At 34.0% G+C, this 14640-nt stretch overlaps 1 protein-coding gene across 1 annotated transcript in view; it reads right to left on the bottom strand.

The window, feature by feature from the left end:
* The window catches only part of LOC137028172 (uncharacterized), a 43456-nt gene extending 32138 nt beyond the window's left edge, over positions 1–11318 (bottom strand). The window contains exons 1-4 of the mRNA XM_067396941.1: positions 10944–11318; positions 4808–5125; positions 1394–1717; positions 836–970 (exon numbers count right to left, since the gene is read on the bottom strand). Of these exons, the coding sequence (XP_067253042.1) occupies positions 836–970; positions 1394–1717; positions 4808–5125; positions 10944–10989 (823 nt within the window). The 5' untranslated portion in view covers positions 10990–11318. The remainder of the gene's footprint in view (positions 1–835; positions 971–1393; positions 1718–4807; positions 5126–10943) is intronic.
* Between the last annotated feature and the right edge of the window lie 3322 nt (positions 11319–14640).

The following is a 14640-nucleotide window of genomic DNA, read 5'->3' as shown; positions in this document are numbered from 1 at the left end:
CAAAACTACATAAACAAAACACACAATCAAAAATGGATCTTAAATTCAGCATTTTCAACAGTCAGAGATTGAGATTAAGAAAGAGATAATATAATTAGTATATTAAAGGATTAGTCTACTTTTAAATAAACGTTTCCTGATAATTTACTCACCCCCATGTCATCCAAGATGTCCATGTCTTTCTTTCTTCAGTCGAAAAGAAATTAAAGTTTTTGATGAAAATATTCCAGGATTTTTTTTCCATTTAGTGGACTTCAATGGGCAGCATTGACCTGTGGAGGGCAGTAATACACTTAGCAGTGTCTACACTGCTGGAATTCAAATAGAGAAGAAGAGGAGAGCTAGTTCAAGATGAGAATTTATGGATAAAACTTATATAATTTTCACATTTTTTCAGAAAATGAGCGATGGTTTCACTAGATAAGACCCTTATTTCTCATCTGGGATTGTGTAGAACAATTTGAAGCTGCAGTGAAACTAATTTTGACCTTCAACTGTTTGGTGCCCACTGAAGTCTGCTATAAGGAGAATAATCCTGGAATGTTTTCATCAAAAACTTTAATTTCTTTTCGACTGAAGAAAGAAAGACATGGACATCTTGGATGACATGGGGGTGAGTAAGTTATAAGGAAATGTTTATTTAAAAGTAGACTAATCCTTTAATGTCATTCAGCTCATTACTGCACATTTACACACATCATTAACTATTACACTAAAACAATCACAAGTTGAACTGGTAAAAAAGTAGAAATATTGACTGTGAAAAAAAATCATATACCTGTACTACAATAAATTTCAATGTTATTTCTATTGCTTTATCAACTGTAATACTTACATGTTTGATTTTGTAGTTTAGGCTTCATGTAGTAAATCAAACCAGCTATCAAAAAACCAGCTATCAAAATCAAACCAACAACTGCAAAAACTTTTCCTACTACAGCACCTGGAGACAGACCTGGATCTGGAACAGCTGAAGACAAACATTAGTATGAATGTGTCTGATCTATAACAAACACTATAAACATCAACACTATGTAACCTGAGTAAAGATCTGATACTGTAATGATAAAGACAGTCATTAGTGTAAATGTGTCTGATCTATAACAAACACTATAAACATATAACCTGTAAACATTTAACTATATAACCTGAGTGAAGATCACTAGTAAAAATAATCAACATGATGAGAATTGTGAAATATTTTGCTGTATTTTTATCATAAAGGGGTCTTCTGTCAACTGTCAAAAAGTCAACTTGTATCTGTATCCATTAAAATTCTGTTAAATCTGTAAACTATGCATAAACCTTAACATAATTTTTCTGATCTAAAGTGCTGATGTAATTGTACTGCATGTCATCACATTTAAAACTTGTTTTTAGTGTAGTTACTCACCTTTAGCAGAAAGAAGGAATTGCTGTGAGCTCTCACGGCCTGTGGTCTGTAGTTCATAAAGTCCAGAGTCTGTGGTTCTGGTGTTTGTGATGGTCAGAGATCCAGTCTGATGATCCAGCTGCAGTCGATCTCTGAAACTCTCATCAGAACCATTTAATGAGGTATTGTTAGTTTCCGCATCGAATTTAGCCAAGAGGACACCTTTATCTCCAAACCTCCACACTATTAGATCATCTCTCTGTATTTTAACATCATTCTGTAGTGTAATAGAACCTCCCTCCAACACTGACACTGACTTCACTCCACCCGACTCACCAACCACACCTGGAAAACAAGCAGAGACAGTTTGGATTAACAGCTTGACTTATAAAACCTCATGCTACATCTAACAATGTACATTTTATTTATATTTTATGGTTACCTCTTGAGACTTTATTTTATTTTTCATTTGTTCTGTGTGCTTTTGTGGTGTTTGTTTTCTCTCTTTTTTTTCTACATGTCTACTGTTGGGTTCACCTGTTGCTGCTTTGCTGCCCAGTGCCCTTTCACCTCAGTTCCACTGATTGGCTGCAGCCAGGAGAAAGCCAGCACTGTCTCGCAGCAAGCTGAGAGGGATGCAGACTGAAGCTTGCCACATGAACTTCTTTTCTCTTGCCCCAGATAACTCTACTGTTTTCTGTTAATGACAACTGCTAACCATTGGTGCTGCTGTGAATGTGGTTGAAGACTTATAGATGCCCTTTATGTTTGAAATTGCTGAGTTAGAAATGTATAGGTTATGTACGTAATGTATAGTTCTGGTTAAAATTGAGTTAGAAACTTTTGTTGTGTTGGTCTTTGCCCCCCTTATGAAGCTTCAGGAGGGGGCAAAGGCCAACACAACAAACAAAAAGTTTCTAACTCAGTTTTAACCATAACTTACCTATACATAACCAAAAAGAAAATAAATAACAAATTAACTTGCCTATCTTCCTGACTACACAACGAGGAGAAAGGCAATTTCAAACATAAAGGGCACCCACCTCCCTAGAGGTTTACTTAAAGCTGCAGTCCACAACTTTTTTTGTGTTAAAAATGTACAAAAATTATATAATGAGAATATACAACATGAATCCTTTTTCAAAACTGTGTTTTTGTCTTGTCCTGAATCATTATGGTACACTTATAAGTGTTTATATCCGGACTATTTCAGACCGGACTGGTAGGACTCGCCACAGAATATCACAGTAACTGCGTGACTCGCCATAGACAACTAAAAGTAGCTCCGGCTAGAATGTTCCTCCGCAAGACGCGTGCAGTTCTGTTTATTAACCGCTAGAGGGCCAAAAATCGCGTACAGCAGCTTTAAAAGAAAATCTTAAATTCTGAACAAAAAGCCTATAAGTCTTCAACCACATTCACAGCAGCACCAATGGTTAGCAGTTGTCATTAACAGAAAACAGTAGAGTTATCTGGGGCAAGAGAAAAGAAGTTCATGTGGCAAAGTTCAGTCTGCATCCCTCTCAGCTTGCTGTGAGACAGTGCTGGCTTTCTCCTGGCTGCAGCCAATCAGTGGAACTGAGGTGAAAGGGCACTGGGCAGCAAATCAGCAACAGGTGAACCCAATTACCTCCTTGAGAATGGTAGCCAACCGTAGAGAAAAAAAAGAAAAAGAAAAAAAAAAAAACACCACAAAAGCACACAGTTCAAATGACAAATAAAGTCTCAAGACGTAACATTACATCTTTACTGTTAATTCTATTTGGAGCAATCTTAATAATAATGCCCAAGAAGAGGATTGTGCTGTATTTAACAGTTGTAATAAAAAGGTAGCTTTAAAGGGTTAGTTCACCCAAAAATGAAAGTAATGTCATTTATTTCTCACCTTCATGTCGTTCTACATCCGTAAGACCTTCGTTCATCTTCGTAACACAAATTAAAATATTTTTGATGAAATCCGATGGCTCAGTGAGGCCTCTATTGAGAGCAAAGCCAAACTGTCAAGGTCCATAAAGGTACTAAAAACATTTTAAACAGTTCATGTGAGTTCAGTGGCTCCATCTTAATATTATAAAATGACAAGAATACTTTTTGTGCACCAAAAAAAAAATAATAATAAAAATAATGACTTTTCAACAATATGTATATGGGCCGAGTTCAATACACTGCTTCTGAGCTTTACGAATTGAATCAGTCAATCGGAGCACCAAAGTCACGTGATGTCAGCAGTTTAGCTGTTTGATAAGAGAACTGAATCACTAATTCAAAACAAAACATTCATAAAGCTCAGAAACTTCATGAAGCAGTGTTTTGAAATCGGCCCATATAGATATTGTTGAAAAGTCGTTATTTTGGTGCACAAAAAGTATTCTTGCCACTTTATAATATTATGGTAAAATCACACAAACTGTTTTTAATATGTTTTTAGCACCTTTATGGAAATTAAAAGGTTTAGTGGCTTTGCTCTCAGTAGAGGCCTCACTGAACCATCAGGTTTCATCAACATCATCTTAATTTGTGTTCCAAAGATGAACGAAGGTCTTACGGGTGTAAAACGACATGAGGGTGAGTAATAAATTAACCCTTTAACCCTTGAACTAACCCTTTAACCTTGCTCAACAGAATAACAATGGCCATGACCATATCAACAATACTTCTGAAAATACTTTCGATGTGTTCACTACTCACTACTCCTAATGTGTGTGCACTAACTTTGATGGGCTAACTGCAGATGACAAATTCCAAGTATGGGTTACCATACTTGACCCTTCACATCACTTTCACTTTCATGACATCGCACTGCCCAGAAAACAGACTACATTGTATAACCCTGTACATTTTCTTTTAATAAAGCAGTGCTTGTATCAAAAACACAACTGTGACTGTTTCCTCATTAGATAATTATAAAGATTTATTTCAAGAAAATTTTTTAGAACAGTTCCACATATCAAGGATTTTAATCACTAGTCTAAGGCCACTTTTAACATTTTCTAAAACAATGTTTCACATTGATAATTTCAAAAGTGGGCTTATAAAGCCCTGCATGTGTGGATATAAAACTATAAACTCTCACATCATTCTTCTCAGTAAGTCTGTATACTTAAGTACTGTTTTTATGTGGCATCTTTTACCCAGCTGTATAAAGATGACTACATTTTTTGCCCATCTGGAGTCACATTTATGAACTAACCAAAAAAAACAAAAAAACAAAAAAAAAAAACCCAAATAAAAAAACAAGGAATTACGCAACTCTGGGTTTACAAATGTACAGTTTGAAATCATAAAAACTGAATACACATAATTACTAACCTAGGGTAAATAAGTGTAAATTGGTGTAAATGTAAGTGTAAATGTAAAGATTACATTTTAACAAATTAAATGATTGACACAGCACTGATCTAAACAAGATTTGATTAAAAGACGTAAAATACTCACTTTGGACAGTAACTTTAAACATCTTTGTTGTAGTCTCTTCACTAGAGATGGTGACTTTATATTGTCCTGAGTGTCTGATTCTGGTGTTTCTGATGGTGAGAGATCCAGTCTTTTGGTCCACCTGCAATCTGCCTCTGAATCTTTCATCGTCGGTCAAAGAAATTGGAGTCAAGTCACCTTTTTTGGTTATTTGACATAAGAACATGTTTTGAGGTCCAAAATTCCACTCTATCACATCATCATTCTGTATTTCAGTAACACCAGTGTGTAGAGAGACAGAACCTCCCTCCGTCACTGTTTCATCAGAACCAAACACACCTGGAAAACAAACATCATTATGTGACAGATATGGGATTATATTTCAGTTTGTGAATGAAAAACAACTGTGAAAATGAAGATTACAGAGTTACCAAAAAGTAAAATATACACTTATAGTCAGAGGTGGGTAATCCAGGGGTCAAAGAGTAAAAGTCCTGCCATATTTTTATTCCACCCACTGTAGCATTAATGAGATAATTAAGTGATTAATTGAGTGATGATTGAGCATTATTGAAGACACCTGATGATAACAAGCAGAATCACCAAAGGAGAAAATCACAATTTTTAAGTTACCATCATCGAGGTCAGGGTTTGTTTTAGTTGAGCTCTTGACCCTTGACTTTTTAGTATTAGGTTTTGTTTGGGCAGTTTTAACTGCATTAAAACCAACCAAACAAGCAAAGTTAAAAGACAATCAGGTGTTGGTTATGTTTTTACATAATTATTTGATCTGAATCACTGAACTCATTTAGTCTCATCTCATTTAGAACTCATCTCTGAGTTAGATTTATCTTATTGATTACAGCAGCACTGTGATTCTACAGCACATTATCAGCTTTTACAATACAGACATTTTTAAAAAAGTTGTCCTTATCACAAAAATATATATATATTTTAGGCACACACAGACATCAAGAATCAGCGTATGAATCTCAACGATGGTGACAAGCAACAAATTCTGATCAACAGATCAACTCTGAACATTAGAAAACAAGCTACTAAAAAGTCACAGAAAATCTGCAAAATTTTAATAGTGAGAATAAAGAAAATTACTAAGACAATTCAGCTCATAATTTATTCATGCAGCAATGCATGATGGGAGGCATGGATGAATTTTGATTGGTGGCACCCAGAATGCATTGCAACATACTTTATGATGGCCACCACTGTTGAGATTCACAGGATGATTCTTGATGTTTGTGTGTTTAAATGAACGCTGCTTTTGTTTTATTAAACCAGAACTCTAAAAATAAAAATTGTATTGATAAAGCTGATCTTGTGCTGTAGAATCACAGTGCTGCTGTAATCAATAATGTAAATCTAACTCAGAGATTGGGCTCTAAATGAGTTCAGTGATTCAGATCAAATAATTATGTAAAAACATGACCATCACCTGATCATCTTTTAATTTTGCTTGTCTGGTTGGTTTTAATGCAGTTAAAACTGCCCAAACAAAAACTAATATTAAAAAGTCAAGGGTCAAGAGCTCAACTAAAACAAACCCTGACCTCGATGATGGTAACTTAAAAATTGTGATTTTCTCCTTTGGTGATTGAATAAATTATGAGCTGAATTGTCTTAGTAATTTCCTTTATTCTCACTTTTTTATTTTTTTCTGTTTTTCTGTGACTTTTTAGTAGCTTGTTTTCTAATGTTCAGAGTTGATCTGTTGATCAGAATATGTTGCTTGTCTCCATTGTTGAGATTCATACGCTGATTCTTGATGTCTGTGTGTGCCTGAAGAGTTTCGTTGCAAAACGAGATAACTCCGTTTTTAACATTTGTCAAAACATGTTTATTATTATGTTATCATGTTATTATTTTGTTTTATGGTGCTACGTAGCTGTTTTTTAAGTTATGAAGGTTTAAATCAAAACAAACCAACTGCAGTTGAACTGATATTAATTGGAATGCACAACCAAAAAACAAGATTTTTGAAAAATTAAAAAAAAAAGTTATCTCGTTTTGCAACGAAACTCTTCATTTATTCATATTTATGATAAGGTCAACTTTTTTTTTTTTTTAATTCTGTATTGATAAAGTTGATCTTCTGCTGTAGAATCACAGTGCTACTATAATCAATAACATAAATCTAACTCAGAGATTGGGCCCTAAATGAGTTCAGTGATTCAGATCAAACAATGATTATGCAAAAACATAACCAACACCACCTGGTCATCTTTTAACTTTGCTTGTCTGGTTGGTTTTAATGCAGTTAAAACTGCCCAAACAAAATCTAACACTAAAAAGTCAAGGGTCAAGAGCTCAACTAAAACAAACACTGACCTCCATGATGGTAACTTAAAAATAGTGATTTTCTCCTTTGGTGATTCTGCTTTTTATCATCAGGTGTATTCAATAATGCTCAATCATCACTCAATTAATCACTTAATTATCTCATTAATGCTTCAGTGGGTGGAATAAAAAATATGGCAGGACTTTTACTCTGACCCCTGGATTATCCACCTCTGAGTATATATTTAAATTAGGAAAATAGCTATGTGTCTGGATGTCTAAAACAAACCACTACACAAAGTTTCTCAAGATCTTCTGTGTGAAATGATATTAAGGATATTACTTCAGCCAAAGGAAACAGAGGCCAGTGATGACTTAGCTTTAGTCCAGTAACCAAAAACAGCGTAAACAGCTTATACAGTGGCTACATTTACATGTACCTATTTTCGTAAATCCGAATTAATTGAATCCGATTGCAGATCTGTTTACATGTACCCTAAACATTGTAATCTGATTCAAATATCCGTTTATATGCTTTTAATATACATTCCGATTAAAACTTTTGCGCACACGCTCTGCGTGCGTGACGTCATATCAATCACACTTGCGGTAGGCTGGGTTGCATCAAACACAGATGCTTATGTATGGACGATAGCCAGAGATATTGTCAAAAAAAAGCATCAAATCTTGGCAATATTATGAGGATTTGGTATTTCCAATTAATGTAGGCCTGTTACCTTCTTCTAGTCTATTCTAACTATTAGGTTCGGCTTCATTTATTATTAAATTTATATTAGCCTATACGTGCTGTGAGGATAATAAAAGATTATGCTATTAGCTAGGCTATCTTTGAAAATGTTTTAAACATTTTTAGGTCTATTATACAATGAATTATAGGCCTATAATTAAAATTATTAAGAGTTTAGGCTATAATATTGACTAACACTGCAGTCATCAATGAAAATTAAGCACAGCTTTACTTTAAGCAGTGACTTAAAAAAAAAAAAAACCTGTAAACCTGTTTAACATAAAATACTATTATACTCAGTTGTTTCACTAGCCTATATGTACGGCCAGAAAGTAGAAGTCCTGCCATATTTTTCATTCCACCCACTGAAGCAGTGTTAAAGTTAATGAGATAAATAAGTGATTAATTGAGTGATGATTGAGCATTATTGAAGACACCTGATGATAACAAGCAGAATCACCAAAGGAGAAAATCACTATTTTTAAGACACCATCACAGAGGTCAAGGTTTGCTTAAGTTGAGCTCTTGATCCTTGACTTTGTAATATTAGATCTTGTTTGAGCTGTTAACTGAGTTATAACAGCCAGACAAGCAAAGTGAAAAGCTGATTGTGTGTTGGTTATGTTTTCACATAATTGTAATTTGATCTGAGCTCATTTAGGGCCCAATCTCTGAGTTAGATTTACATTATTGATTACAGCAGCACTGTGATTCTACAGCACAAGATCAACTTTTTCAATATAATCCAAAGGGTTTCACAAAAGTTATTCTGAATAAAACAAAAAGATCTTTCTTTTAGGCACACACAGGAATCAAGTATCAGCCTGTGAATCTCAACAACGGTGACAAGCAACATATTCTGATCAACAGATCAACTCTGAACATTAGAAAACAAGCTACTAAAAAGTCACAGAAAAACAGAAAAAAATAAAAAGGTGAGAATAAAGGAAATTACTAAAACAATTCAGCTCATAATTTATTCATGCAGCAATGCATGATGGGAGCCATGGATGAATTTTGATTGCTGGCACCCAGAATGCACTGCAACATGCTTTATGATGGCCACCACTGTTGAGATTCACAGGATGATTCTTGATGTTTGTGTGTTTAAATGAAAGTGATTTTTTTTATTTTTGATCAGAACACCTTCTATAATTAAGTGATTAATTGAGTGATGATTGAGCATTATTGAAGACACCTGATGATAACAAGCAGAATCACCAAAGGAGAAAATCACTATTTTTAAGTTACCATCATCGAGGTCAGGGTTTGTTTTAGTTGAGCTCTTGACCCTTGACTTTTTAGTATTAGATTTTGTTTGGGCAGTTTTAACTGCATTAAAACCAACCAGACAAGCAAAGTTAAAAGATGATCAGATGTTGTTGGTTATGTTTTTACGTAATCTCTGAGTTAGATTTACATTATTGATTACAGCAGCACTGTGATTCTACAGCACAAGATCAACTTCATAAATACAATTTTTTTTTAGACTTCTGATTTAAAAAAAAAAAAATAATAAAAAATACAGAGTTCATTTAATCACACAAACATCAAGAATCATCCTGTGAATCTCAGCAGTGGTGGCCATCATAAAGCATGTTGCAATGCATTCTGGGAGCCACCAATCAAAATTCATCCATGGCTCCCATCATGCATTGCTGCATGAATAAATTATGAGCTGAATTGTCTTAGTAATTTCCTTTATTCTCACTTTTTTATTTTTTTCTGTTTTTCTGTGACTTTTTAGTAGCTTGTTTTCTAATGTTCAGAGTTGATCTGTTGATCAGAATATGTTGCGACACAGATAACTCCGTTTTTAACATTTGTCAAAACATGTTTATTATTATGTTATCATGTTATTATTTTGTTTTATGGTGCTACGTAGCTGTTTTTAAGTTATGAAGGTTTAAATCAAAACAAACCAACTGCAGTTGAACTGATATTAATTAGAATGCACAACCAAAAAACAAGATTTTTGAAAAATTAAAAAAAAAAGTTATCTCGTTTTGCAACAAAACTCTTCATTTATTCATATTTATATATTTGTGATAAGGTCAACTTTTTTTTTTTTTTTTTTAATTCTGTATTGATAAAGCGGATTTTGTGCTGCAGAATCAAAGTGTTGCTGTAATCAATAATGTAAATCTAACTCAGAGATTGAGCTCTAAATGAGTTCAGTGATTCCGATCAAATAATGATTATGAGAAAACATAACCAACTCCACCTGATCATTTTTTAACTTTGCTTGTCTGTTTGGTTTTAACGCAGTTAAAACTGCCCAAACAAAATCTAATACTAAAAAGTCAAGGGTCAAGAGCTCAACTAAAACAAACCCTGACCTCGATGATGGCAGCTTAAAAATTGTGATTTTCTCCTTTGGTGATTCTGCTTGTTATCATCAGGTGTCTTCAATAATGCTCAATCATCACTCAATTAATCACTTATTTATCTCATTAATGCTTCAGTGGGTGGAATAAAAATATGGCAGGACTTTTACTCTTTGACCTCTGGATTACCCACCTCTGCATTGGACATTCACAAGTAAATATGCCATTAAAACAATACTTGTCTATTTTGATCGACTGTGAAAAATGTTGTAAGTTGACAATCGTTGGTTGTCAATATCATGTCGCTGCTTAAAATTCACAAACATTAATTTATTGCACATTTATTGGAAAGTCTGAATTTATCAGAAGTCCGAATGTGCGAATATAAAACCAACTTTACCCAAGTAGGTCAATTTAGTGACAAGCACCAGAAGAAAACACTAGGCAAAACTTGAAGAACATGCAAACTCCACAGAGGCTTTCTGGCTTTTACACAAGGGTTTCGTTATATCTATGGGGATCTTTGGTTTGGGAAAAAAAAAAAAAAAAAAAAAACCTGGTGCAAGAAAGAGGCTGAGGCCAGTGACACGGGCTGTTTTTCTGAAATCCAAATGATCGTTTTAACAAATCCTAAAGAGACAAATGTATATGGTTTTATACAGTAAAATATGGTAAAGTATAAAATTAAAATTGGTTACACCCAGTGACGAAATATGCACATTTTCTGTTTCCGGTGTCTAAAAACGAAATCGAAACTGTTAAATATAAACAGAAATATATCACTTACCCTGCATGAACAATAACAATACAAAGTGAATAAAATGATTCTGCATGTTGCCGTGGAAGAGCAGAGTAAATTCCGAGTTTAATAAAGATAATATTTATGTTTCTGTCCGGCTGAATCGCAGTTGCGTACGTCGTGGGCCGCACCCAAACCGAGTAACACACAGTAAAAACTACAAAACAGTGACTAACAGAGTGCCACTACCCCAAAAGAGATTTACGAGTGGCTTCTGAAAGACGATCCATTAAAATGATTAATGATGGGCGATTTCAAAACACTGTTTCATAGAGCTTCGAAGTTTACGAATCTTTTGTTTCGAATCAGGCTCGTTTCTGCGCAGAAGCAGAACCGATCACCGCGAGATGCATGCCGGTTAGAAATGTGTCCAAGAGTGAGAAGGAGGTCTCTGCGGAACAAAAAAGGGCGGATCCCAATTTTGGGGTGTTGTCACACTGGAATAGTTGTTTTTCAACCTCTTTACCTGATTTGCTTAAATCGAGTGGGAGATTTCCAGAAAAACAATAAGAGATATGTCTTATATGTTAATGTAAGTGTGTTGTTTAAGTTGTTTAACAGTTGTTTAACGTTTCTTTTGCATGAATATGCTTGCTAGCTCGTTGTAAAAAGCTCCAAGGAATCTACTTCCACTTCCACTTCTACTGATAACTATTATTAGCTAACATTCGCTATTCTATTTGATGAAACTTTTGGTCACTTGATTTGTTTTAGTTTTACCATCAGGTTGTGGCTACAGTGTCTGTGGTCAATAAAATGATTAAAAAAGTCTTCAGAGTCATCATTTCAGGTTAACACATTTTCTTTATTTTAATGCATAGGCTACACAAGGTCAGTAAATAGTCTCATTAATGCATATAAAGCTCATTCATATTTATTTATTTATTTATTTTTATTTTTTTTTAATTGAACACACTTATTTACAAAAAACAATTTACAAAATCTCTCATTGGGAGACTTATGTGCAGAACATAATTAAACACAATTAAATGAAACAAATTCAATAAAGAAAATAAATACAAATAAATGTAAAATAACATAAATTAAGCAAATGCACTTCAGTCCATAAGGCATGACAAAATTGTTTACATACATATATTATCCTCAGTCATAAAATATTCTTAAAATAAAGTTACATGGAAGCTTAACAGGTTATAATGACAAATATTTTGAGACATCTTCACATAGCAAGTAAATGTTAACATTGGAATCTTTCAGAAGTTTCAAAGAAGCAAAGTATTCCCTCAGTTCAATTTTAAACACCATTAGGGATGGATTTTTATGCTATTTAGGGAAATTTGGTTTAGTTGTAATTTAGGCAAAATTATTTGACTTTTGGAATAATATAAATAGTTTTGTATCATCTTTACTAGGGCTATTGGTATTGCTTTACATACCTTGTTATAATCCCTTATTAAACTTTGTATATTCAATTTTGTTTTAAAATCCATAAAACTAAGAAAATTACCTTGTTCATCTAATATATCTGTGATGAAAATGATTCCCTTTTCAAACCAATTTCTGAAAAAAAGTGTTTTTATATTTATTGTTATCACTCTGTTGTTCCACAAGGTGGAGCCATGTGGTGTAAAATTATGAGTAAATACCATCTTCCAGTAATGAAGAACTTGTTTATGATATTCAGACAGTTTTACTGGCAATTTGGATACCTCGAAATCGCACTTTAAAAGAAACTCTAAGCCTCCCACTTTGTCAAAAATATTTTTGGGAATATGATACCATAGAGAGTCAGGTTTATCTAAAAAGGCTTTTACCCAGTTAACTCTAAAAACTCCAACCATAGATTCAAAATTAATTGTTTTTGGTCCGTGTAACGCTTTGCAGTTCTTTGTTCAATTTGCACCATCAAAATGAACCAAATGAAAAGTTGGCTTCAAACTTTCATATTTTAGAATAGGCTACTTCAAAAACGGATAATTGTCACTCAGTTTAATTTTCGATTCTACAAGTTTGGGTTGTTGCGACCGAATCTGATATTTGAACAAACATAAAATATGACTCATTATTCTGATTTTTCATTAGCCTAATAATGAGCGCTCGCGGGTGGATCGTACCACAATCAGGGTATCTTCCGTTCATTCATGTTTTGATTTGATATTGAAATCAGAAAAATGAGAAAACCGCACCTTTTTTCGTTTTTCATTTTTAAAATGAAAACGAAAAAACAAAAAATTGGCTTGATTTTTCTTTTTTCGTTCTGGGGTTGGAAACAAATAAGCAGTTTGAATATTCGATCTCTACATGTGGGCGGGAATGAAACGCCTCTTTCCGCTGATTGGTCAACCAGACGTCAAACCATGTCGTCATCAGTTTTTCATCGGTTCCGCTCAACAGAATAAAAGTCCCTCGCTCTACAGCTGTCCGGATTCTTAACGCGTTTATTCTACATTTTATCTCTTTCTAGTGAATTCTAGCCAGACTAGTGAATGGCTTGACACAAATCGTTCTGATGCAGAGTCAGGGCGTAATTCTGTGTAGACATTAATTCATCACGTGAAATATGAGTTTATCTCATAAATATTAATTTACTTTGCAGCTGCACACAACTACCCCCAGCCTACAACTTCGATACATTGAGTGTAAAAATGTCTTTTGTTTTACACAACATGGGATGGATTTGAAATGATAGATAGGCTATGATATATATATGTGTGTGTGTGTGTGTGTGTGAGTGTGTGTGTGTGTGTGTGTGTGTGTGTGTATTTTACAGTCACAGCATATCTATTAGGCCTATTCTATTTTGAGCAGAGGTGGGTAATCCAGGGGTCAAAGAGTAAAAGTCCTGCCATATTTTTATTCCACCCACTGAAGCATTAATGAGATAAATAAGTGATTAATTGAGTGATGATTGAGCATTATTGAAGACACCTGATGATAACAAGCAGAATCACCAAAGGAGAAAATCACATTTTTTAAGACACCATCATCGAGGTCAGGGTTTGTTTTAGTTGAGCTCTTGACCCTTTTTGTTTGGGCAGTTTTAATTGCATTAAAACCAACCAGACAAGCAAAGATTATTAGGTAGTGTTGGATATGTTTTTACATAATCATTTGATCTGAATCACTGAACTCAATTAGAGCCCAATCTCTGAGTTAGATTTACATTATTGATTACAGCAGCACTGTGATTCTGCAGAAGATCAGCTTTTACAATACATTTATAAAAAAAAAAAGTTGTCCTTATCATAAAAAAAAAAATGTAGGCTCACACAGACATCAAGAATCAACATATGAATCTCAACGATGGTGACAAGCAAAATATTCTGATCAACAGATCAACTCTGAACATTAGAAAACAAGCTACTAAAAAGTCACAGAAAAACAGCAAAATTTTAATAGTGAGAATAAATGAAATTTCTAAGACAATTCAGCTCATAATTTATTCATGCAACAATGCATGATGGGAGCCATGGATGAATTTTGATTGGTGGCACCCAGAATGCACTGCAACATGCTTTATGATGGCCACCACTGTTGAGATTCACAGGATGATTCTTGATGTCTGTGTGTTTAAATGAGCTCTACTTTTTTTTTTAAATCAGAACTCTAAAAAAAATATATATATATTGTAAAAGCTGATCTTCTGCAGAATCACAGTGCTGCTGTAATCAATAAGGTAAATCTAACTCAGAGATTGGACTCTAAATGAGTTCAGTGATTCAGA

The sequence above is a fragment of the Chanodichthys erythropterus genome, chromosome 10 (assembly GCF_024489055.1).
Source record: "Chanodichthys erythropterus isolate Z2021 chromosome 10, ASM2448905v1, whole genome shotgun sequence".
In the NCBI taxonomy this organism is placed as follows: Eukaryota; Metazoa; Chordata; class Actinopteri; order Cypriniformes; family Xenocyprididae; genus Chanodichthys; species Chanodichthys erythropterus.
The sequence above is the reverse complement of the archived record's forward strand: the minus strand, read 5'-3'. Positions and strand labels throughout refer to the sequence as shown.